Source organism: Perna viridis, chromosome 7 (assembly GCF_037379345.1).
Source record: "Perna viridis isolate PV_CMFRI_1.1 ecotype Kerala chromosome 7, ASM3737934v1, whole genome shotgun sequence".
NCBI lineage: Eukaryota > Metazoa > Mollusca > Bivalvia > Mytilida > Mytilidae > Perna > Perna viridis.
The window spans coordinates 18805192-18832067 of record NC_142451.1 but is presented as its reverse complement, the minus strand read 5'-3'; the positions used below and the strand labels follow the sequence as shown (position 1 = coordinate 18832067).

Here is a 26876-nt window from a genome sequence, read left to right as displayed (position 1 = left end):
ATTTTTAAGGAATTTTGTAGAGGGTCATGACAGGTAAGACCTTGTGTTATTCTGGTCTACTTTTATTCCTCTGAGAAAATTTTATTGTCAGAGAAAAAAAAACTTCTTACCTTTTTTGTCACAAGGAAAGTAATAAAAATGGACAGTTTCACCATGAAGATGATTTATGACCTAATAATCTGAACCGTTGAGCTGTATTTTACTGCCTCATTGGAGCTTACTGTCAGTAGAGCAGTATTAAAAGTGGGTTGTTTTGGCAGTTCAGTGTGAACATGAATGGGCTTGTTAAATGGTACCAATACAGCTCAGCCAACGGTAGGTCTAGTTAAGAATATGGTTTTAATGAATAAATTTGTTTGTTTGTTTGTTGGGGTTTAACGTCCGAGCAGCAATATTTCAGCTATATTCAGACGATGAACATGAAATTGATGATAAAATGAACATGAAATGATAATGAAATGAAAAAGGGATGGGATACAAGGACAATGGGGTCGACAAATTTTGATTGCCACTGGAAATAGGGAGAGGTGGGTAGGGTTGGGCAATTTAGCCTCCTGTGGCGGAGCTCTATGGTTCCTACTCTGGGAGAATACCACAGTAGGGTTCTTTAACGTGCGAGGAATGTGGCATCTTTCCCAACACGGTGCACCACTATGGTTTGTGGTCAGGTTTTCCGTATTATAGCCTGACAACCCCAGCATGTAACACGCCAGGGGTACCCCATTCCACCACCTGGGGCACACATCCCAGTTGCTCAGTGGGCAGAGCGCCCTAGCCCCTGGCTAGGGTTCTGAGCACTATTTAGTCGCCTTTTACGACAAGCTTAGCGCTGCTGCAGGCCTATTCTTTTCACACCCGGACCTGCACAGGGCTAATGAATAAATGCTACTGGAGTAAAAGAAAAAGAGGGTATATAGTGATTTTACTGTTTCATTATAATAGTGGGGTACCAATTTTCATGGGTTTTGTGGGTACTCTTAAGAAACCAACATACAATAGTTTCCATAAGGTGATAGGGTACGGGACATAACTCTTGAAATCAGTGATATGTTTGTGTCATATTCAATATCACCAAATCCTTTCAAGCTTTTCTTTGAAACAGAATGAAGTCAATCCAAGTTACTTTGATGTTTCCATGAAATTGTTGTAAAATGGTGAATACAAACATTCCAATGATTTGTAAAAGTTGTGTCCCTTACCCTAGTTCTACCTCCTTAATGAATGCAAATACAGTAACTGATATCGGATCCTGGTCTACAGAGCCACATTGAGCATTCTACATTCTTTCATTCCCTTGATTATTTGTAGCTTTGTGAGTTGTTCCATTGTTAAACTTGTGACATTCAGCAGAATTGGGTTATTACCACTTTCCAATAGGATAATTCAGTAATATTTGGCCCAAAAATGTTTCTATCTAAGGATTATGGAACAAGTTATTCTGCACAGTGTGATGGTGATTTCAGAATTCCAAGTTTGAATTAAGACCTGAGTTCCATTCTGGTTGGGGTCCTATACATCTGGATAGTGAGGAAAATGTATACCACTTTCATTGTTCATTCCAGAAAATTGCAGAAGGTACAAAAATTAACAGTAAAACAGGGGTCATTCTTAGAAAAAAAGAGGCCAGTATGGCTTTATAAAAGGGGTCATTTTTACATAAAAGAAGACATTCTACCAATAAATTAGTTGTTTGTATACACTTAACTGTTTCATCATTACATGTACAATGTAGGTGAGAGGCCTCCATTAATGAATAAAAAGATACTAGTAGATGTTGATGTTGATTATTTATAATAGCATTCTGCTGATTCAAATTGTCATTCATTTTGATGTTGCAGGACCACTTAGAATCTTTCTGTTCTTATAAGGATCACATCCTACCCAAGCCCATGGACATTCAATTTTCCATTTTACTCAAAATTCACCAGATTCGCAGGCCTGTATCCATATTTATTGGGTGACATCAGCAGGATCAGGGGAATCGACTGTGTCCCGTGGCACCGCCCACGGTTTCTTGAAGTCGTTTTTAACCGCATGCCTAGAAATTTTTAACTTTTGTTTTTCCTGTTTACTAAGAAACAGTCAAGGCCATTGACGCTGTAAATTATGGAAGTGTGTCTGGACATTGAACTGATAAAAATTCAGAAATTTAGAGATTGACCTTCGGAATACTGTGCACCCATAGGGCCAACATGCAGCACTTTTTATGCGCCATACATAAAATATCTGCGGCACAGTCTGGAATTAACTCTGCACCTTCAATAAAAAAATCCCATATAGTAAATTTTTTTAATGGAAAGCAACTGGTCATTTATTAAGTGACTTCTCATTATTTTGTCGGATACTGTCAAGGTAGTCTGGTAGATATAATGAAGATCTATTCTAAGCTCCATACTCTGTTATAGTGCTTTGAAAATATTAGATAAATTTGATTTATTTTGTTCATTTGTAAAAAGAAAAAAAAACAGCTTTAACAAATGTATGTAGCTACTTTCTGTCTTCCTGGAATAGTATTAAACCCTGAGCACTCCAGTAACTTATCTTTAGTCAAGTAAGTTAATGCTAGTATCAACTGTTTTTTTTTCTCATAAAACAGAAAGAATTAGTTTCCTAAATGAAGAAACCTTTATACTAGATCTGCATTTATAATTCCCATTTAGTGTCTATGAGTATAAAAGGAAAATTGATGTATCTATTTGTAAAGAATGATGTCATTAATGATACTGTCGCATATTTTTTAAGCAGTATGGAAACAAATAGGCCCTTTTCATTGTAGATTTTCCTGGTTAAGTAAACAAGATAAAAATAAAGCGTAAAATTCTAGAAAGGAGAAGTGTAAGTGAATCAGAATACAGTGTATTCAATGTTTGTTTTCATACAAGATAGTTCCTACATTGTGTTGAGTTCGTGATGAGTATAATTGCGAAGTATTCTGCTAAATTCACATAAATTCCTTTTTCTTGTATGAGCAATTCTTTGAGCATATCATCTTTTTTTAAAGGTTCTTCATGTTTAATAGGTAAGTTTTATATTTAGTAACAATGAGTTTGACCTTTGGCTTGAGCCATTGATGGTCCTAAGGAAATAAAGAAATAGAAAGATGAACATGTCAATGACCATGCTATAGCAATGGTTTGAATTTTCTTTCAAACAGAAGGTAATAATCTATCAGGGGTTAAAATTTTGTTACTTTTAAAAAAAAAGATAGTCCAATTTATCTTTTATCATTTAGGGATTATTTTTTCATTAACGGATATGAAGGTTAATGAGCTTGCTTTCTAGTTCAAATTTTCAAAATCCATGCATTTATAAGTTACAGTTTAATGACCCAAAGGTCACAAAGAACAGCAACTTACAGCATAACTGGTTTAGTTCATTCAAGCTAAATCTGAATTAAATGGGCAATATTTAAGCGAACATGAATTGTATTTGTAGGGGTTCATGGTCAATTCATCTGTATAAAGGGAAAAACTCAATGAACTTGAATAATGAAACAAGAGTTAACACTAATTGAATTCAGATAGTAATTTATCAAGTTTATGGAATTATTGGTTTGGTTTAGAATTATAGAATTGGTTTAATTAAAGGTATCTATATAGAAAATGTAATATAACAGCAAATATTGACTAAGTAAATACCAGTAGTTTACCTAGAGAATATTTTGCCTTCTCTGCAATGCAAGTCTAATGTATGAACATGTGGCCCCAGCAACTACAGGTTAGTTATAGAGTCTTTGTGTTTTATTACCTACCAACATTGCCAATATTATCATCAATGAGTTTTATAAATTTAATTGAGTTCTCATTTCAGATTTTAAAAAAGCATTATATTATGTCACTTGTCAAATGCTTTTGATGGACCATATTGTCACACCTTGTCCGTCCGTCTGTTATACACTTAAGAAAAAATTCTTAGCTTCTATTTGAGGGAACCCTCAGATATTTAGTGTATTGCTTTTGTATGATAACTTCTTACCAGATTCTGTGCTTATCTACTTCCTGTTTACCCTAAATGGTTGAGTGGGAGTATTCTTAGAATGACATAGCATGAAATGCATCAGCTTGAGTTTGGCAAAAGCAATTAAACTGTCATTATAGTCACAAAGTACATGTAAAATATTGCTCACTTTCAAAAGAAGAAATGGGCAAAAAGTATTAAACTCTCTGCCTATAAATCATTGATACATATTTGTATGTTTTTCTGTCCAATCAGAAGTGATCAGTACTGAAAATATTTGTAGTTATTTTTCATTCTGTGATTAATGAGTTTTTTTTAATAAATGAATAGCGGAAATTAGTTCATTGTCTGTGGAAGCATAAAATGAAAATGGAATTGTTATGTCCTTATCTTTTGTCATTCATTTCTTTATAAATGATTAGCAAACATTGATTGTGTTGTAATAGTTATGGAAATGTCTTTGTAGCTGTAATCAGAAGGCTTTGTATTGTCTTGGTTCAATCAGCCTGATGCCATATCATGGAAACACCATGAAATTGTCATTTGCTAATGGAGTAGTGTCTTGAATATTTAATTGCATTGTTGTTGTATGCATTGGATTATTTGTTGTCATTTCTTTGTACTTGATTATTTGTTGTGACTTGAGGCTGTTAGAGTTGTCTGACATGTTTGTTGGATTTTTTTTCTGTTCTTCTCTTGGTAGATATAACCGCTCCTATTATGAATCAGGCAAATTATATAGTTTTTGGTTAACCTAATGCAATTATCATGACAACCCTTCTACTGTAAGTTTATTGGCCATCCTCTTCCTGTTTCTAAAACTGTCTTGATGGTCCTATGGAAGCGCTTGCTCCTAGTATGTGAGGTCATGGCTAGGTGAAATGAATCTGAAAAATTTAAAGTTACCAATATATTGTCACCAGCACATCTAGTATTTTTAAAAAAGATGGAGTACAGAAAATTTAAAGTTACAAGTATATTGTCACCAGGGAACTCCTTAAAAGATTCTTACGTGTCAGACAAAAACCATAAGAATTGAAGTTAGTGGTCTCACATTATTTTAAGCTATTTTTATTTAAAGTACATGTCATTTGGCTTGTAGGACTGAAAGTCTGTTAAGTTTTATACTTTCATCCCACTCCTGCTGAATAATTTGATGTATAATGAATTTGTTACCCCGGGTTTCTCAATATACAAGAAAGGCTGGATTTAATATCACTTATGAGTAAAATATTAAATTTAACTCTTGACATTTTTCATGTATAAATTGCTCGTGTGATTTTCTATAGGATATAAGGGGAGTACTAAACTCCACCACCCAGTCTGTGACTGAATGAACATGATTAAAGTTTTATTGTATATTTGGAATGTCAAAGACAACTATTTGTTGACGTGAATGCAGAGAAGTTATTGCATGCCATTACTTATTGAAAAGATTAGGTTAAAGTTATGGAAGACAAGGGGCGTGGGCATTACGTAAGTTTTAAATGATTTGATCATTTTAATGATTCTGGATTGTGATCTCCATGTAGACTTGATCTGTAGTAAGTAGACATGCAGTGGGTTTCATTTTGTGTCATAGAAAAATTTGATATTTGGTAATATGAATTGATGTAAAAAGACCCTGATTTTCTGGGTATAGGTAAAGGGTGGAATACACTATAATAAGGCTTCAGTTCTAAAATATCATGTTATAAGATCAAGCTGATTAGTTTCCTTTTGTACCTTACTTCAGATTCCCATATTTTTTAATTGATTGAAAGAGAAAGTAGTAGAAAAGTATAATGTGTAATATGTTTATTTTGGAACATGTCTATACTGGCAATATTAACTGTTTTCTTTTCACATGACAATGTTGTATTTGATTTATTTAAGATCTAATGTTATCCATTGAGTAAATCCAACCAGAAGTCATACTTTGTTTGAATTATACACACTTACAAAGAATCAGTTTGACTCTAGAGTTGGCCCCAGTGCATGATGAAGAAGTTTTTATGTAAGCTGTGTCAATCGCATCAGAAATACAGCTTAGTTCTATTTGGCAGTGTCAGAGTATTTCTGGAGGACATTTGAGTGAAGTTGAATTTTTGATTTAGCCTTTACAAATGAGGTGTCTATGTTTAGAACTATAGAAGAATTCAATAGTGCCTCCAATTTTATGTAGAGTCATAGTGCAGCTGAACAACAGTCAATCTTAAGTCACTTTAAGACAGATTTATCATTAGACAAGGGCTTAACTGGTGTTTGAACAACTTTAGTGAAGTGTTAAGTGGTATTTCACAACTTTGGTGTCCGTGGACTCTATTTTATATTGACAAGGAGAATTCCCTTTCTTGTTTCTCTTCTGACAGTATAATAATTCATAAGTCATTCAGAAATATGTTGTAGTTTGGTAGTAGTGATCAGATAAAGTGTTTGTAAACTTGGTTAATAAACTACTGTTGTAGATCATGTTTGAATCAAAGAATAGTATATCAGCTCAAGTCTTTTGGATTATTTGTCCATTTATATAAAGCAGAATAGTAGACAAAATGTATGGTTTCCTGGGAATTTGTGAATGAATTGAGAGAAGTGTTAACCTCTTTCATGTAACATGGATTCTTGAAGTTCATTGTTGTTTGTTTCTCTTTGCATCAAAGTTCAATCATAGTAAATGTACATTGTAATTTTTACTATACATCTACATGTAGTACAGTGTTTGCGAAATTGGTTTAGAGGTCAACAGACCACATCTCATATTTTGAACTTTTCTTCTATTTGGGGAACTAAAAAAAAAAAAGCCATTTTTACCAGACATGTCCATCGGTCCTGTGGTATTTCATTTTCACTGGTAGTACATGAAGTACAAACCATTTTAATTGAAATCATTGGTGTGTTCAAAACCGTTTATTAAAGACTCGATAAAACCTGCTTTCGTGACTTCTTACTCTATAAGCATGAACAGTATCAATGTAATTGCTGCTTTTTGTGTGATAAGATCTTTCTTTGAAAGTTAAGTTGAACACTTCAACAGTTTGCCACACTACTATCTTTAACAGATTGTACTGACAGTGAATTTTCTAGCCTGTTTTATTACTGATGGGATATTTTAGGGGCTTATTTCTGTTCTACAAATGATATAGTAACAGGATTTGTTACAGTAATATATGGGCCGGTTAGAGTATGGGTGTGATCATGAGGAAAATATACTTATGTGTATAGATAGGGCATATGTTTTAACCTTTTTAGGTTGCTATTCCATATCAGCTTCCTGCATGAGTTTTGGTATACTTAGGACAACAATGCTTGCAACTTCATGTTCAGAAATTATGATGCTTTTATCATTGCAAGAGTAATCAAGGAAACCGAGAATCTAGTGGAAATAAAAAAAAAACGTAATTCAGGGGCAAAGACCAGACATAGAAAACAGACACACTACAGCTACTTGTAAGTTTAACAGTTATTGGAATGTTGTTTACAGACCTTGCTTTCTGGTTAATATCCAGAGTATTACCATGAACTTGTATTGTATGTTATATTAGTATACAGGACTTCATTCATTATACTCGAACATACTCATAGTAGCAAGCAGTTCAGCCTTGAATGAAGGCCTTATTTGTGGATACCAAGTAGCTCATGGTTTTAACAAGGAAAAAAGTTCTTGTCATGGAGAGTTGTTCAATAGTCAGTTGTGTGAGACAGAAAAATACAATTAGTATATTGGAAGAACCTGCTGATAACAACTGATACAGCTGAAGTTAAATGCAGTTTAAAAACCATATCTATTGATGCATTTAATTAGAATTGTTCTCTGGTTATGTCATTGTAATCAAGTATTGACATTGTGGATCAGGTTGTGATGGAAGATAATTTATATCAGGGTTTGTTGGTTTGTAATGGAGTAGCATAGACCAATTAAAATTCTGATAAATGTTTTATGGTATTGGTGTTATGATGATTATTATTTAAAGATGTAAATATTGGTCATTAGTTTGGTGAAGTTGTCTTTGAAGCAGGAATTCTAAATGTCACTCATTAATGTGTCAAGGAAGAGTTCCTTTAAATTAATAAATTATTGAAATTGTCATTCAGAACAAATTGGAATGCTATTGAAATGGACTATGCTTAAGTAATGCCAAAAAAAATTCATATTGCAAGTTTTAAATATTGTGATTGCAAGTCATTGAGTTACATGTATGTGTCAATTAAAAACTTAATAGCAATCATTTCCAAGGTTACTGTAACTTCAAATTCTGATAAATGATACAAGATTAAAAGTGTTTTTTTTTGTTGTTGAAACAGTTTTCCTTTCATAGACAAGTAATTTTCTATATATGAATATCTGTTTATCATATTAAAATACTAAGTTTGCTAGTCAGCATTTATGTACATAAATATCTTAAAACTGTTGGTAATGTATGTTTTGCCAACCGTACTGAATGGAAAACTCTCAGTCATTTTAATAAATTGATCTTGGAAGGGTCAGAAAAAACTCTGTTTCGAGACAACGTTTATAGAAATGCAAATAAGTCAGGATGGGAAGAAAATAAAGAGAACTAAGGTTCATATTGAATACTTTAAAACATAGGTAGCCAATTCAAAGATTCAATGGAATTCATTAACTGATTTATAAACTCCCTAGTTTTCATCTTTAGTACTTGAATAGTATAAAAAACAAACATTTCTTAAGATATACAATGTATGACAGTTTGATTTAGAAAAAGAATAAGTTCTAAAGTGGCAGTAAAAATTTATAATTCTATTTTTGATTAAATTCCTACAGATTTGTATCTGTAGTAACAGTACTCTGTTCTATCATGTTACACATGGGTGGAAACTGACTTGTTATAACTACTTATATATATATATCTCAAATGTGGAACTGTTGAAAGGCATTTAATTATGTAGATTTATTCATTTAAGTGTTTTCCTTATGAGAGGTTTTTGGTATTTTTACAACTGAGCAAAATTTCTCATCATATTTTATTTTAGTTTAAACATATTTTATTCGAATTATATCACTAATAAATATTGAAAATAGATATAAAGAGAAGTGCATCATTTGGCAAGGATTTGGAAACAAGCAGAAGTTTTACAAAGTATGTCTCCTGAACAAATTATTTTTTAAATGTATCAACAGGGAAAAGTAACATTTTTATTTTTTTAAATATGGAATAATATAAATGAGGAAAAAATGAAATGTACTTTGAAAAAGTTTTATTTTTTATATCAAGATCTTATTGATAAACATTCTGTTTGTGACAAGGATATCGTAGATGATGGATTTTCATAATATCATCAATATATCTTTGTTAATGTTTTGACTACTAATTTTACTTTTTTCAGTGGCAATTTTATTCTGCCTGTTTGTACTGCAATTTACTGGTAACAATTGAACGTAATGAGGTCAAAGGTTTGGTCCACTATAAAACTCTTTTTAACCTACTATTTCTAACAGAAATTCTTGTACCAAGTCAGGACCATTGTAGTGGTTTCCAGCTTTCCTGTTTTTGTCATGATATTGCCATTTGTTTTATGGACTTCCCTTATGCCAAAAAATTTTTTTAAGCACTGCATACTGCTAGCGAGGTAGATTTATGACCCACACACTTTAGTTAGGAGGCATATTGTATTTGCCCTGTCCATCTGTTTGTTTGTCTGCTCATCATACTTATATAAGTGTAATTCCTAGGATTCTACTTCATCATATTTCATGCTTGGTAGGTAGTTAGGACATGATATGTAGTTGTTTATATTACTGGGAACTTTTTACCCACTGAATTTTGTAGGAGTTTTACTCCTTTGAACTTTATGGGGAGATACACACATTATTTAAAGCAAAAATGAATTTAAATATTGAAAGAACATATGGTCTTCAATTATTATTCAAATTCAGATACTTTTTCGTTTCTGAGTTGGCCTTTCTGGCTTTCCCAGAAGGTAACCAGTATGAACACTTTGTAAAACAGGTCTCACTTATTAGAAGAGTGGGAAAAATAAAGTGGGGTGACAAGATGATTTTTAAATATATCTCGTTATATTCAACTTTGTCCTCTTACAGGTTGCACCTGCTTCATATAAGGGCCTCTAAAACACTGTGGTTAAAAGTTCAACTGCACATGAACAACATTCCTAAATGCACCAAGTTGACCGCCAGTGTTAGTACAAAATATCTGTCAATATCTTACTGAAGCTGATGAATACACTTATTCATTTCAATTCAAAAGGAAAGAAAGTCAACACAAAGTAAATTAAGAAAAGCACACAATGACACGCTTTGTTAGATTGTTTGATGGAGAAAATTATGCATGCATATAAAATGCATACTGATGATGTATTAAACAGATATTATATAAGTCAGCCACTATGACTAGAGTTACTGTGACCTACATAGTTATTCCTTCTCAAATAATAATGAAATAATCTACAGTATGGTGATCTAATTTGAAGATATCGTTTAAGTAATTTCATCTTTTTTGTCAAATTGCATTTAAATTAAAGGCGTTTATTATAAAATTGTAGAAACAGTTTGTGATACTAAGTGTACTTAGCAGACCAAATCTGCTAAGCTTAGTTTTCTTGACACAAACTATATATAGGTGTTTCATATTCAAGCAGTTGTTTATGGGCTAAGCCAACAACAACTCTTCTAGGTTTAAGGAGATAGACCTAGGGTAAGAGACATAACTCTTGAAATCAGTTATATGTTTGTATTATATTCAATTTCACCAAAGCCAATCAAACTTTCATTTGAAACAGTATGAAATCACTTTGATGCTTATATGAGATTGATCCTAAGCAGCTTAAATGTGTCTTTAGTCTCTCTAAATGATTCCTGTGATGTTTGTTTTCCCAGAAAGTGCTGTATATTATGTTGTTTATAAGGCTTTCTGAAGGATTGAACCTTTGATAAACATTTTCTATTTGTTTCTTCTGATATCTCTACATCTACATGTATTAAGCCTGACATGAAATTTGAAATGAATTTTAACTTACAAATCAACAAGTTTCCAGTCACTATAAAATCAGGAGGCCAATGAATGGAGGTACTATCATGTTTCAGATATTGAGACTTGTAATTCCTCTTATTTTTAAATAAAGAAGTTAATGTTCTGAATGATTGGTTCTTGATTGATTTAAAAAATTTGTATATTTAGAAGCATGTTTTTCTAAAAGCATATGAAGTGTTTTCTAATAGGGTTTTTAGCGTGTAAATGGAAATTGATACCTATTATACTACCTAGAAATAGAAATTCACAACTGCATGGAATGATTTGAAAGAAAAGTAATATTACGATATAGGTCAGTCTTACATGCCGATTGTTAATATGCAAAAGTAAACATTGAAGAGAGAAATGCAATCAAAGTTTAATTTTCATATTCAGACTTGAAGTTTGTGCAAATATTTGTAAAATCTTTTGAGAAGAAAATGATGTTAGAACTCTTTTGATTCCTTCAACAGAAATTTACTTTAAGATTTATTCAGACATGAATTATTGAGGTTTATTGTGGTTTTAATTGAAAGTAGATTGATCCCACTTAACACATATACAGAACCCATCTCACATCTTATTCTCAGAAGTTGTCAGCATACAGTTCTGACATTGGCAGCATTTGTGTGTAGTTTTAAGTTGGGGGTCTTTAGTGAGAATGAAAAATTTTGAGATCATTTTTTTAACGTTATGTTTGTAAGTGATTGTTTTCATGGAATATAGTTCTAAGTTTGTCCTTGATCTTCTGAGAATGTGCTTGTTACATGCCCTCAAATTTAAAGCTGTTCCTTCAGGTTAACAAAATAATGTGTAGGACTAATATTGGAGTACAGTGTACACCACACTATAGCATATTTACTTTCTGTACCCTCTGCAAACTAAATAAGGAAAGAAGGAATCTGTCTGTCTGTTGTCCATCCATTGTAATTACAACTCCTCCAAAACTACTCTAAGGATTTTTATGAAGTTTTATAGGATTGAAGATGAGCATGAATGAGTGTATTTTTGTCAGAGGACTTAAAAGTGAGCTTTTTCATCTTTTCAGTTTTAGGTGTATCTGTTGAAACCTCTTATGCACAACTCCCGGGTTTGCTCCAGTTTTCGTTGAATCCCTTAACAGTCCTCTCCATTAATTTCTCCTGGCAAAGAGCATAGATTGGATTGATAGAGGACTAAATGATAGTTGTTCATTATACTATTATTTTGTATTTTTTTACAGGAGGTCTGGCAAAAATCAAAGAGAAGATCAAAAGGCAACAACAGAAAGCTTCTCCTAGAGGTAAGATATAGTAGGCATGGTGAGAGGTAAGATAGTGTGTGAATAGCATGAGTACAGACATTGTGTGTATGAAAAGTTAACAGTTTATTCATAGGGTTTTAATCAATTCAGATTGAAAGATCTAAGTATTGGAAAATTCTCAACTGATTTTTTTGCATCTCTTTGATTTGAGTGTCTTTTCAGTATTGAAATAATATAAAACTCTCAGAGGTTTATTCATTACTTAAAGGCTCCATGCATGTACTTGGAATATATTCGGACCAAAAATGGGATATTTTACTCTCATGCACTTTTTTTAAGTATCATGTGAATGAATGTCTGTTTTTGGTATGAACTTTTAAAAACTATTCTGGACTAAATTTGATCCCATACCTATACAGTGTTATTTGGTCTCTATCATATCTTTAATCCAACTTCTAATGTTAGTGCAGGAATACTAATTGATTATAGCGTATGGTGGAAATGTTTGTAAGAACCAATGTTTGACAATAAAGGAGACGTTTCTATTTCTTGTATAATAGGAGATCACACTATTGATAGAACTCAATACAGGTACACATGCATTGTCGTCATAAATTATTCCTCCGGTTTTTAGTTATATCTCCTTTGGTATAATTACTATTATTTAGACATCTTTTTTAAAGAATACAACATACCTTGAATAGCAGAGTTTTTTCTTTCTATTTTAAGGTAATATAATTGAACAGGTAGCTTTGTGGCCAAGATTTGCCCTTATCATGTATTACTTCTAAGCTTAAACCCTGCAATTTGGCATGGCCTCACATCAAAGTATAGAGACGTACCTATGTCGATTTGGACAAAAATTCAACAAACATCAAGAGTGCCAAATGTTTGATTAACAAGCATACCATTAAAGTTTGTTTATTTAAAAGTAAAATTTTTTTCAATCATTGATATTCTGATCCACATGTAACTACCAGCACCTTATCACTATATAGCCATATCTCAGCCTTAAGTCTTGTTTGTGTAAGATATAATGTATAAAAAGTGAAAAAGAGACCTCAGAATTTTTCTGTTTGATAGTACGACATGCCAATAGTCATAAAAGTAAAGGCTGATATTTATGTGTTTAACTTTAGTACTCTAGTGTATAACTTCTTTTCAATCTGTTATATGTATAGAAACTTATTCAAGGTTTTGAGAACATAGGTGAATTTTCTTCAATACATGTATCCTTCCAATAAGGAAGACTTAGTCATTTTGAGTCTTGGGTTTTGAATGTGCCCTATGTAAATTAGTTTATTCATGCAGTTATGTATCCTGTCTGTTTGCCTGGTGTTGTAATTGCCAAGTATTTTGTCAGTTTGCCTGGTATTGTGACTGCAAGTATCTTGTCAGTTTGCCTGGTGTTGTGATTGCCAAGTGTCTTTTCAGTTTGCCTGGTTTTGTGATTGCCAAGTATCTTGTCAGTTGGCCTGGTATTGTGACTGCAAGTATCTTGTCAGTTTGCCTGGTGTTGTGATTGCCAAGTGTCTTTTCAGTTTGCCTGGTTTTGTGATTGCCAAGTATCTTGTCAGTTGGCCTGGTATTGTGACTGCAAGTATCTTGTCAGTTTGCCTGGTGTTGTGATTGCCAAGTGTCTTTTCAGTTTGCCTGGTTTTGTGATTGCCAAGTATCTTGTCAGTTTGCCTGGTGTTGTGACTACAAGTATCTTGTCAGTTTGCCTGGTTTTGTGATTACCAAGTATCTTGTCAGTTTGCCTGGTGTCCTGACTGCAAGTATCTTGTCAGTTTGCCTAGTTTTGTGATTGCCAAGTATCTTGTCAGTTTGCCTGGTATCGTGATTGCAAGTATCTTGTCAGTTTGCTTTGTGTTGTGTGGCCAATTCACACTTTTTTCATCTTTTGATATGATTGAAATTTCTCTTGAGATGTTAGGCCATTCAGTTTTGCTGATGTCTTGAATAATATGCATGCATTTGTCTCATAATTTTTTTTCACACAGATCTTCATCTTTCTTGATGGGAATATATTGAAATTCGGTATTTATCATGAATTGTTGTCAAGTTGATCACACTTTTGGCTTGGTCGCCTATCTACTATCTATTAGATGCTTTTAGAGCACACACATATCTGCATGGGTACAATTTCAATTTTGATATTCAACTTCATTGTGATGTGTTGTACCATGTGAAAGACTTTCTCTGTACTGGTATATCAGCGTCATATTTGCTGTACATCTTTGTTTTTTTGGCTTGGTCATTAATTTTCTTGTTGTATGGCGTCATTGCTTTTGTTTTTTCCTCTTTTTTTTCCTGAACTCAAATATTTGTAATGTTTCATTGGAATGTAACTATGTTAGGTTCAGTATGATAATCTGTTTGTGAGGGTGTTTACTCACATATCAGTTCCATGTTATGCTCCTTTAAGTATTAGATATGGCTGACGTATTCTTTGTTATATGGACACATTTCTTTTAGTTATTGTGTTGCTAATTTGTTTTTATTGACTAGCAGTTATTTTAGTGCTATCAGTTGTAATATGAGATCTTTTTAATCCTGTTAGAGAGCCAGATTGGTTTTGCCTGTAACTTGTTCCCTTCTATTCTTTTCTGTTATGACTAGTTATTGTAATTTAATATCAGAAGTAACACACTTTCTGATTGGATAAAAAATTCCATCTATCATCTCATGGACAAAATTTTGTTGTGAGTGTGTGGCATCAGCTGTTTTTGATGATTTAAGTATCAGTCTTTATAAAAAACCAGACAGGAGATGATTCACAAATTTTAAAAACCCACTGAAATCACTATTATATCTTGTTCAGAAATAGTTACTGATCAAATTACCAGTCTTAGTTTTTTCATTTGAACGTTGCACTTTTGAGATAAAACTTATATAGATTGTACATGAAACTGACTCTTAGCAAGAGTTATTGTTCTTGATTTCGTTTGATTTAGTAGATTTTAGTGAGAGATAAATGTATGGTTTTCTCAAAAATACAATTCTGAATATGGAAAGGACATTGTTACGTAAAAATATAACATATGTAAATTGAATAAGTATCATTTGTTCGGTGGGTTTTTCTTCACCATGAATCACTTTAATGTTGGCACTGTCTGAATTTTACATGGACTGGTACTTAATCGTTAAATTTTGATACTAAAACCAAATTATATGGAATGACTTATACATTTTGTCTATATACCTGTGGTGCACACTTTAAAAATATGCTGCTTCACAGGTTATTTAGTGTGTACATATCTATCTAAAAAATTATAATTTATTACATATCCTACATGATGAATTGTCTTTATATTTTTAATACAAAACATAACTTGTAATTATTTCTATTAAGATTGGTTAAATTGAAAAATGCATTTATGTACACTGATAAGTTCAAGTAGGCCACACTGTACTAATATTTATCAATTTTATAATGTATAGCTTTAAACATTTAATTTGTTAAAAATACATTATATTGATCCAAACATATTACCTTTCATCTTTAAACTTTGGTTTATATTGATATATAGAAATATGATTATGAAATTTTGATTAAAAATTACTTTTTTTAAATTATGTTTTTTTTCACGATGCATTTCATAAATTCAGTTAAGAATTAGATAAAGAAATGAAAAAAAAACGACAACATATTACAACAAAACTTTGTTAAAGCTCTTCATCCTCGAGTCTACTTTAAGTGTGTTTGGGAAACACCCTTTTAGAAATTAGATATGATTTTGATTACCGAGAAATTTTGACTTCAATGCATTTTCAAATTATTTCTGAACTGAAATCTTTTAAATTAAATAAATTAGGTTCCTTTAAAGTCGGTCACATTGAGATAATTGATTTTGAAAGGATATCGTTATGCATCAAGGAAGTTGGGGAGTAAATTTTGATTCAATTTCAGTGTTTGTCATCTTGACAATTTATAGGGCTCTTTCTAGACAGCATTCATTACACAATGTTGTCTGTGTAAATGGTTCATGACAAAATTGTCTCACTGTCACATCGTCTTGAGCATCACTAAACCCCCCCCCCCAATTAGTTGTTTTAATACATTTAAGTTATGAAAGTATATTAGTATCCTCTTTTTACTGCTGTTTTGTGCCTGCCATTGAAATATTTGTTTAAATTATATTGCTATAAGGTTATATGAAATTTAAATAAATCACCTGAAATTCTAGGAAAGAATTCGCATTTATTTTCTATATACCCACGCGATGACAAATTACTGTTAAGTAATTCACCCATCTGCAAATAGTAGAGGAATTGATACCCGTTATTGTCAGAAATTATCTCCACTATGTATGAATGTTCTTTGTAAATGCCGTGGAGTTAGTAATTTTCCCATAGATACATGCATAATTTCATGTTTATATTGGATTGGTATGGTTGGAAATCTGAAATTAGAATGCATGTGTCACTAATTAAGGTTTTAAATGCTGTTTTGTAAATGGATTTGAAATTAAAATCTAGCGATAAATTATATCCTCTGGTGTGTGATAGTGTAGGTGTGAAGGCAACTCAAGACTCTTGGATTGACCTTGCTATTTTAAAGGATCTGCGTTTATTTTTTCTTCTCCCTTGCTTTAAAGAATTTTATTCAAAATAGAGATAAAGTGAAATTGGCCATGAGATAAATTACCCCCCAGTATACAGAAGTATTCCAAATGTAAGGAGGGCAGTGTTGTAATACTTTCACAGTGCAAAACTTTCATATTGTTGCATGATTTAAATTTAGCACAGTTTAATAATACAAGCTTGCATTATAAGCGAATGATATGCTGAATAATAAGGCCAAAAAAAATTATGTCTGTTTAGGGTTACATTCCTCCCAAAAATAGGGTGGGTAGGTAGGCATTTTCATTTTTTTTTTTTTTTTTCATTTTATTTTTTCTCGATTAAAGTTGAGCCTATATTTGTTAAATAGCATCATGTTTAAGTCATGAAAGTGTATGGTTTTAAGTAGAAAGTTTAATTTTTTACATACACACCTATTAATCATGACTTTTATTACAATACACTTATTTTTTGTAGGAATTTTGAACAAAATATAAGTACACTTTATTTATGTGATATAAATAAGTCTCCTATTCAAACGCTATTGTGACCTGGTTTTTAACGTACTTTTGGTTTTATCAGAAGTGATCAGTATTATACTGGAAATCAGCAGAAATTCCCAATTTTGTCAATTTTGGACAAAAAAATGTATTAGGGTCAGGAGAAAAAATTAGGGTCGGTTGGGAAACCCGAAACAGACATTTTTTTTTTTTTTGGCCTAAATATATGTTTAACAGACCTTTAGAAAGCACTTGGAATATGTCTGGTCTCATACTGAACTAATTATGTTTTAGAACATATCATTTCTGGTGCATTCTTAAATTCTTAATCTTATTCTTGATGATAATAATTTGTACATTAAAATTAAGATTATTTACTTACCTACCGACTCAATTTTTTTTTTGTGAGCACATGGGCTATGGTAAACAGAAATATTTTTACATCTTGCCTTATTAACTTCATGTACTAGTGTAACATGTACAGAAGACATATATGAAGTTCTTGGTTATTGATGCTTGTCTTCTTAATTATGAATGAATGATTGGCCTATATCTTCTGAGAATAGCTTTATACATATTATGTCAAAGAGTATTCAAGGGAACCAAGATTCTAGTGGAAATCAAGAAAATGTAATACAGAGACAAAGACCAGACATGGAAAACAAACAAACACAGCAAAGACTATAAATTAAGAATATATCAATGGTTTGATGTCCCAAGCTTCAATACTCATCCCGACAAGCAGAAAAGTTCATACAGGCACTCTATAGACCTTTGGCTGCTTATCCCACAAACTTCATTTGCTAAGTACAGTGTTGATCAAGAAGGCTTAGTAGACATCAGGTATCGATTTCACAAAAAGTCGTAAGTGTAAAGTTGATCGTAAGTAATGACATCATAAACTAAAATAGCATTGTGACGTCATGATTTACGATCAATTTCATACTTACGACTTTTTGTGAAACTGACGCCTGTAGAGCAGATCCAAAGTCTTCAATTCAATTTGTATCTGATGTTTCATGGTATTTGCAAACAGTGATTTGGTTAAATGTGTTTATTCATCCAATGCATGACAGTTTATAAATATCAGCTTTACTTGTTCAGTTCAATGTGTAAGTCTAAATAGATGGTTTAGAAGAAATTCAAATTCATGAATGGTAATACTACATTTGCAACTTTATTAGAAGTCATCTCACAAAATTTTCACATTTAAAAGGCAATGATACATATTCAGTGTATTCAAACTTCTTCATTGAACATTTATTTTCTGACTTTGAGCAACCAAGTATGCCTCATCATTGAAAGGGACAATGGCTGTTGATATTTTCAAAAGTCAATGTTTTCATGAAGGTGAATAAATAAACAGATAAAAAATATCTTTTAAAAAAGGAAGAGCACAGGGATATTACAGTGAAGTTCTTTCAATCCAAAAATTAAACTCTTCAATGAGAAAACTGGACTCTATCTCTATTTGCTATATACCGCAGTATTGACCTTTTTTATACCCCATGCAACAAAGTTTCAAAGGGCATAATGTTTTTGACCCGTCTGTCAGTCCATCTTCAGTTTTCCACACTTTCTAAACACTTGCAGATATTGACGTGATTTTTTGGTATATAAGTTCACCATGATAAGTTACAGATCTAGTTTAACTTTCGTTCCACTCTGATGATTTTTACCAAAATTATGGGCCTTGAACTTAACAAAATTCACAGAAATAACAGGTTTCTGGACTTTTTTCTATACACTTGAAGATATTGACATGATTTTTGATATATAAGTTCACCATGATAAGTACAGGTCAAGTTTATGTTTTGTTCTGCTCCAATGATTTTTACCAAAAGTATGGGGCCTTGAACTTAACAAATTTCACAGAAATAACAGTTTTCTGGACTTTTTTCATAAGGCTTGCAGATATTGACATGATTTTTAGTAGTTGAATTCACCATGATACGTAAGGTTCTTTAATTTCAATTATCTTGATCCATGAGCAGGATTTGGTATATAGAGATGAGTATGATTAGTTAGGTAATTTACTCTTGCTACTAGACTATTTTGGTTGAAGTATGTAAAGATTATACAAAGATTTCAATGTAACTTCCCTTATACAGTTGAAAATCTAAAATACTCACGATTGGTGTGCAAAGCAGGGGATCAAATTAATACTGGTTTGAAGTCTGGTACCATTTCTGATGGAGGACCATTGAAATTTTAGTTACCTTGGTCCTGGTCCTACCGTACTTGACATTTACTCTTACCGAGGACCTTTCTCTTTTTTTTATTTGTGGGGCCATCATCATTTGAACCCTTGCAAAGATTTAGGGATTTATTTATTGTTATAATAGACCATATTATTCTGTAAAATGTTGAAAACCCTCAACCCTACAATATGGGTGTGCAATGATTTCAGAGGATTTTAATTTCCAAATGGGTACAGACCATTAAATTCTTTACATATATACATATGGTACAATTTAGCAAGTACTGTTATAAAGTTCAACACCTTTAAAGTTTATGATTTAAATACATTCATGGGACAGATAAGTTTATATGGGCTTCTTTTGTATGGTGGTTCAATATCAGATTGTTAATACAGTACTGTACATTTATGATCAAATGCCAAGACTTTTATTCACCTGACTGCCAATATATACGTTTACCTGTTTAAAATTATTATTTATAAAATTCATTTCGCATTTATGTTTATATTATAATGAAGTGATATTTTCTGCTTACGGAACCATTTTTGTTTAGAAATTCTTTGGATTTATGATTTTCGATATATAATTGTTTGCTATATGAATTAATTGAACAGTGTTTTTTTGGATATATCCTTACAAAGTTTGAGATTTGTTTTTGTATTAAGGTAGGCGGTAGTATTGATTAGATTTGTTATATTGAATTTCTGAGTGCCATTATTCCAGCCTTTTTCAAAATTAATTTGTATATCCAATTTATTCAATTTAGTTTTAAATGCTCGATACATTTTTGTATATGCCTTTATGGAGCTTGATATTGATTTGTTTAGAATATTTCATCTTGTCTGTTACCATGACTAGCCTTTTATTTTTTTTTTATTGTCCTTGCACTGTTTAAATTATTTTTCTTGAAGGTGTCCTTTTTTATAATATATGCTCTGTAGCAAATACAATTTAGTACTTATTTTTGGGGTTCCTAAAAAAGGGGAACATTCTCAGTTATTTGGGAAGTTGCCATTTAATTTTGATTAAATTTTTTTAGAACCAGCCACTGTGTTCAGAATATTATTTATAATTGAAACCTCATGCAGTTTAACTCATTGTATATTTTTATAGCTAGAACAACATCAAAGGTTTAATCCTTGTTAAACCAATTCTGATACACTGGGGATTTTGTGCATGGTCCTTTTATTTTCATTTCAATCTTATTACAAAGCTGTTGAATAAGTCATTGAAGTATCAATTTTGTGCTTAATTGATTAAAGAGCTTTCAAGTGGCAAAAATGGATGTTCATGTGGTCAAGATCTTTGAACAAACACCAAAATGTAATTTCTCGCAAGTTATTACTGAGTTTTCATGTTTGTTGTTTATATCTTGACAAACAAAGAATAGTCTTAAAAGGTGGCTGACCAGCCAGTATCTTTGATAGAGAGATATGTGTAAACAACATTGTGGTCTGGTTCTCAGACTTTATTAGCATGTTATGGCAAATCTAAGGGAAAAGAGTTAAGGTGGGATCATTTTATTGGTGACATTTATAACATTATCTGCCATTTATTTCATTGGTTTAGATAGTTTGTTGAGTTTCCGGTGTTTGAGAGGGGGTCCTGGGTTCAGAACTACCTTTTGTTGACAAATTTGGTAATTTAGTGCAAAATTTGGGCAAAAATGTGTAAATAATAGCCTAGATCAACCTCTTCCTTCCAAAGTTCTGGATCCCCCTGCTTTTTGATGCAGGTTTTGTATTGGAAGTCTTAGAACAATTATTCTTTGCAAGATTTCTGTGTAGGGCAAACATCTCTTAGATTGAAAGGTTTGCAATACAATTTTTTTATGTTATTCAAAAAGAGAAAGAGAAAAATATTTCTAGACCAAAAATATGATGGTTGTCTCTTAGTGAGCCCTGTCTAGTGAGCCCTGTCTTCTGATAGGAATACAAAATTCACCCTTTTTTTGTTGACAAGAAGAATTGGAATTCTCAACTTCATGGCTCTTTCTTTAAGGGTAATAAATATGAGTATTGGATATGTGTCTCCTGAGGTTATCAACATACAAAAATATTTAATTTTGGTACATTTAAAATTGTTTATTTGTGTTGCATTCATGTGTACTTGAGCAAAAATATTGTCAATGATTTCAATTGAGAATTCAATAGCATTCTATTAATTCGAACAGACGCAGGTGTCTTATTAAGTACTCGTACATTCTACACAGAACTAGTATAGAACTCCTGAATTTGTCTCATATAATCTAGTACATATCTTTCATATAAAGCCATCTTGAGTATCACTTTCTAGTTCATTGTGAGTTGTCATCAGTAAACAGTATAGGTTGTCCTATTACAATTGGAAAGATCATAAGGTCATGATAATTTCTACAACATTTAGCATTAATAAGCAGTAAATTTAAAAAAGATATTGAATATTTGAGGCTCAAACTGTCTAAAGTTTCTCAGTGTTTTGTTAGTTCTGATCTTGAGAGGTGTAATTTATGATTAGAAATTAGTTTTTGCATGGTACAATACAATTCAATTATAATGAATGTATTGTGGGGAGTATATTAGATATTTAAAATGTCACTGTATTGAATGTAAGTATTACTTTTTATTTTGATGAGTGTGGAATAAATTGTAAAAGGCCAAAAAAAGATGTGTTTTTCCTATTTCACCTTTGATAAAAATGGGGTAGAAAGATTGTTTTTTGTTTGTTTGTTTGTTTGGTTTTTTTTTACTCTTTTTTATATTGAGTACATGGGAGAAATATAATGACTTTAACAGTGCTTATTAAAATTACAAAAAAACTGAAAAACAGAGTGGGTTGGGTAATAGGAAACACACATCATTTTTAATTTGGCCTAATAATGATTTGGGTATGTTTTATCTTGCTGTTGTGTTCTCTGAAGATTTTCAACATTTTGCAGAAATAAGGAATAAACTAATGACTATATGTTTCAAAGTAAATAACTGCTTTGAAGTCTGTAAAAATCAACCCAGAATATGTATGGCTTATCATAGTTACAAACTTAGTCTTGATTTGTTTAAGGAATCATTGTTATTTGCAAGTCTCAATCAGACATATAGTTGGATGTTCTGTCATAATCAAATTAAAGTTCCTTAGGTAGTCTTTTGTCTCAGGTCTGTTGTGAAACCTGTCTAAACTGAATCCCGAATGAACCAGAAACCTGTCTAAACTGAACCCCGATTAAAGCAGAAACCAGTCTGAACTGAACCCCAAATAAACCAGAAACTGGTCTGAACTGAACCCCAAATTAACCAGAAACTGGTCTGAACTGAACCCAGAATAAACCAGAAACCTGTCTAAACTGAACCTTTAATAAACCAGAAACCTGTCTAAACTGAACCCTGAATAAACCAGAAACTGTCTAAACTGAACCCTGAATAAACCCAAAATCTGTCTAAATTGAACCCTGAATAAACCAGAAACTGGTCTGAACTGAACCCCGAATAAATCAGAAACCAGTCTGAACTGAACCCCGAATAAACCAGAAACCTGTCTAAACTGAACCCTGAATAAACCAGAAACTGGTCTGAACTGAATCTTGTATAAACAAGAAACCTGTCTAAACTGAACCCTGAATAATCTAAACAAGACATTTTAATGTCCCATTGTATTTGAAGCTTAGTAAACCAAAGCACCTAATCTTACACCAAACACATTTTAAAATCCAGAAGCAGGGGTACAAATTTGCTTTCAAGAGTGATAGGTCCAGGACTTCTTCAAATTTTCAATCAAAGGTCCTCTTTAGGAAAATGAGAAGTCTTTAATTAAGTGTCAGTGTATGAGATAATAATGGCCCAAGACCTAGGTAAAAAAACATTATAAAGTTGAGAGTCCCAGAATTCAGACCACTGTTAATTTGAACCCCTGCATCAGACATATACTCAAGCTATAAAGTCCTAGCTTTTGTTTTGTCCACTGTGTTTCTACACAGAGGAGTACAGCAACACGTTCATTATAAGACATTATAGTGACTAATTACATATTTCCTATATGTCTCATTGATGATCTCTTTTGAGGAAAAATTATTTTTAGGAAAAAAATCATTACGGTACTTTTAGCAGGATTGTTATTTTTTCTTGGGAAAATTGGTGGAGTTAATGATGTAAAATTTTGAAATAAAGATCTCAATGACTTAAAACGTGATGTGACAGATCATGGAAACTTAATTAGAGCCCTTAAATTAAAACCTGATTTTATAGTAATGAATTCTGAGAAGTTTACAGATATCATAGAAAGTTTTAGAATTTGATAGCTGAATATTTGTACTGTCAGTTTAAAAAGATAATGATTAATTTGTCATTTCTTTTCAATGTAACTGAAAAATAGTTCTAACAATTTGATATTGGTAAGCAGGCTTTATGCCAACAACAGCTAAGTAAAGTTTAATGATAGAATACAATTTGGATCTGTATTACATTCTTTTCACCAGTTTAAATTTGAAATAATTCTGTAATAGGCAACAGATCCTTGGCGGCCAATTGTTTCTCCCTATGTGCTTTATTCATAGGTCAAATACCTGTTCAGAACTTAGTGTCAGAAAGTTCACATTGAAACTGATATAGTAATTTGAATTCTGTATTTTTTTGAGACAACAAGTACTTTCTATCTTCTGACAAAATATGTAATTGTCTATTTTTTTAGACAAGTACTTTCTGTCTTCTGGCACAATATGTACTTGCCTGTTTTTTTAGACAACATGTACATTTTAACTTCTGACAAATATGAACTTGCCTAATTTTTTGAGACAACAAGTAATTTCTATCTTCTGACACAACAGGTACTTGCCTATTGTTTTGAGACGAGTACTTTTTATCTTCTGACACAATATGTACTTGCCAATTTTTTAGACAACAGGTAATTGGTTATTTTTTTAGAAAAAAAACTCTTTCTTATTTTACTCCCACTCTTGACCCTTGTCTGTTTTTCTTTAACACTTGTTTCCATCACAGAATTCTCAGCAACTATTCATCACAGCAGTTTGAAATTTAACACACTCTTCCTGCAGGTATGCCATGTTTTGGATTTTTTTGTGTGTAAAAATTCAACAACTTCCTGTTTACTGAGGACAATGATTATTCTCTTTATATTGTGATTAAAAACGAGGCTATCACTCACAGATTTCTTATTTTCTGAGACAACAGGTATCAATACTTCACTATATTCTGTGACATCAGGTACTTTCCTATTTTCTGAGACAACAGGTACTTTCCTTTATGTATGAGGTAATTTTCTAGACCATTCTATGATTCAGGAGGTATCAAGTAGAACTTTGATAGGTTATGAGTTCTTTGTGCTGCCACTTACTGAAAGGCCTAGATTATGCAGTAATTTTTATGATGCATCTGTCATTACTTATCTGGTCTGATATTGATCTTTGTGGTATCTGATCAAATTAATGGGCATAGCCCCTTACATTTATTATATCCTTCCAATCAAAAAAGTAGTTCCTTAGTAGAATATCACTTTGAACTTTGCTCATTGTAAATCTTTTTGAAAAGTTGTTTTTTCACTATCTGTCAATACTTCAAGTGCAAGGTGTTAAATTGTCCTGAAAGTTTGAGACATTATTTGAACCTAGATAGGGATTTTGTATAAAGACATTAAATTATCTGCAGTTTACATGCACTGTGTGCTGGGATTACTGTTTGATTTACTAGTACTGTTTTGAAAGAAATACCTTCTTTCATTTCTTCTAACTTAATATTTTATGACATGGATGATGCCAAAAAATCATAGGATAAAGATTTTCAGTCTGTCTGTCTGTACACTTGTCTTTACTGTCTTAGACAAGTTTGCAGTGAAGCTTTTTGTGGTCACATCATTTATAATTTAGTTTTCCAACAACATAAAACATATTGTCATGATGTTGCTTGAAAGGGCTTTAAGCGTTGTTTTCATGTAATCTTTTCATTTTTTGTGGTGATTTCATGTTTAAGTAGCATTATTTACATGTATAAGATTTTGGTAAGAACACCTTATTTCTTGTAAATATTAATTGTAGTGCTAGTCAGTTAAGGTATTTTATAGTCACACCATGTATTACAAATTTGCAATTTAAATGAATGACAATATGCAGGTTTTTTATACAGTTTTAAGCAGAATTTCTCTTTCGAAGCTTTGAAAATGGAAATAAGCCATGTCAATTTTTAATGACAGATATGTGTGTCTTGTTCTCATTGTGTAGACTAACTACTATGTACTGAAAAGGTTGATACATGTACTGCATTGCAATTTTCTGAAGAACAAATGCACTAAAAGCCTCCACTATTGAATTCTTAACCAATATTGATTTAAATTAAAGACTTTTTTAATGTTTTTTATAAAGAAAAAAATAGCTAATTTTACATTGAATGAAGTATACAGTCATATTAATGAATTGCTGGACTTATGAGAAAAAAAAGTTTTTCAAGTATTTATTGTGCATTCTTTAGATGTTTGAAATGATTGTGAGACAGGATATAATTTTATACTGTTAAAAATCATGAAGCATTGTGCTTTGGTTGTCAGGACAGTTAACTTCTATGGTTAAGAACCATTATCTGATGGCTAATATCAATATAGATAATGCTTTTGAACTATTCACATCAGATGAATGTGTCTAAAAGCAAGAGGGAGAGAAAAAAAAAACCAGTTGTATTAAAGTATATGTATTTTGGTCCCAAATGTTTGTCATTTGAATACATGGAAATGATATTAACACTTTTTGATATTCCACAATACTCCTTTGTTACATTTCCTTTACATTTAGTTCCAACTGCAAGTTACGTAACTATATAATCACATTTTTTTTAAATGAAACAAGATGATCACAGTAAAAAAAAACGAGGATGGCCTACTGCGGGATGGTTTGTGATTCTGTTGTAGCTGCCTTTGTTTATCAGCTGTAGCATTGTTACATAGATTAATTAAGTGGCAGTTTATTGTTCCTGTTATTATTGAATGAATTAGTTTGATTGTAAATTGAATTGGTTATGACTTAATTACGTAACAGCGGAGACAAAGACAATTCATTTGAATCTGTTTCTGGTTGATTTTCTAAAATACATAGGTAGCCTTGCTTAGCGACATATTATTACGCTGTTCTTGAAAATCAGTCAGCTAACAATGACAGCCTTGACCTTGATACAACATGGAAGTATCATACCATGTGAGGTAGTGTAAAAATTTTAAGTTGTCTCAAAGACATGCCAATTTTAGCTATACATATTTTAAATTTTACATGATTTATTTGGATTTTACTGTGAGGGAGGTCTTCACTAAGTTTCACATTTCAGGTTTTTTTTTCATATAGGGGATTCAAGATATTTAATTTCAATCCTTTACACTACCATTAATAGAACAGGACCTACATACAGTCTATTTCCATAACGGAAAACCGTTTACTCATAAAAATAGGGTTATTATTATTGAAGCTAGACAGTAA

The 26876-nt window shown here is 31.9% G+C and overlaps 1 protein-coding gene across 5 annotated transcripts in view; it reads left to right on the top strand.

Annotated features, from left to right (window-relative positions):
* Positions 1 to 26876, top strand: part of LOC148611662 (centrosome-associated protein 350-like) — a 118630-nt gene that overhangs the window by 33854 nt on the left and 57900 nt on the right. For 3 of the 5 annotated variants that reach the window (XM_088592431.1, XM_088592432.1, XM_088592433.1), the window contains one exon: positions 12148 to 12207. In XM_088592431.1, coding sequence (XP_088448557.1) covers positions 12148 to 12207 — 60 coding nt within the window. Of the gene's footprint in view, positions 1 to 5328; positions 5434 to 12147; positions 12208 to 19929; positions 20101 to 26876 lie in introns of those variants that run through there. The other 2 variants (XM_088592434.1, XM_088592435.1) reach the window with 2 other exon arrangements.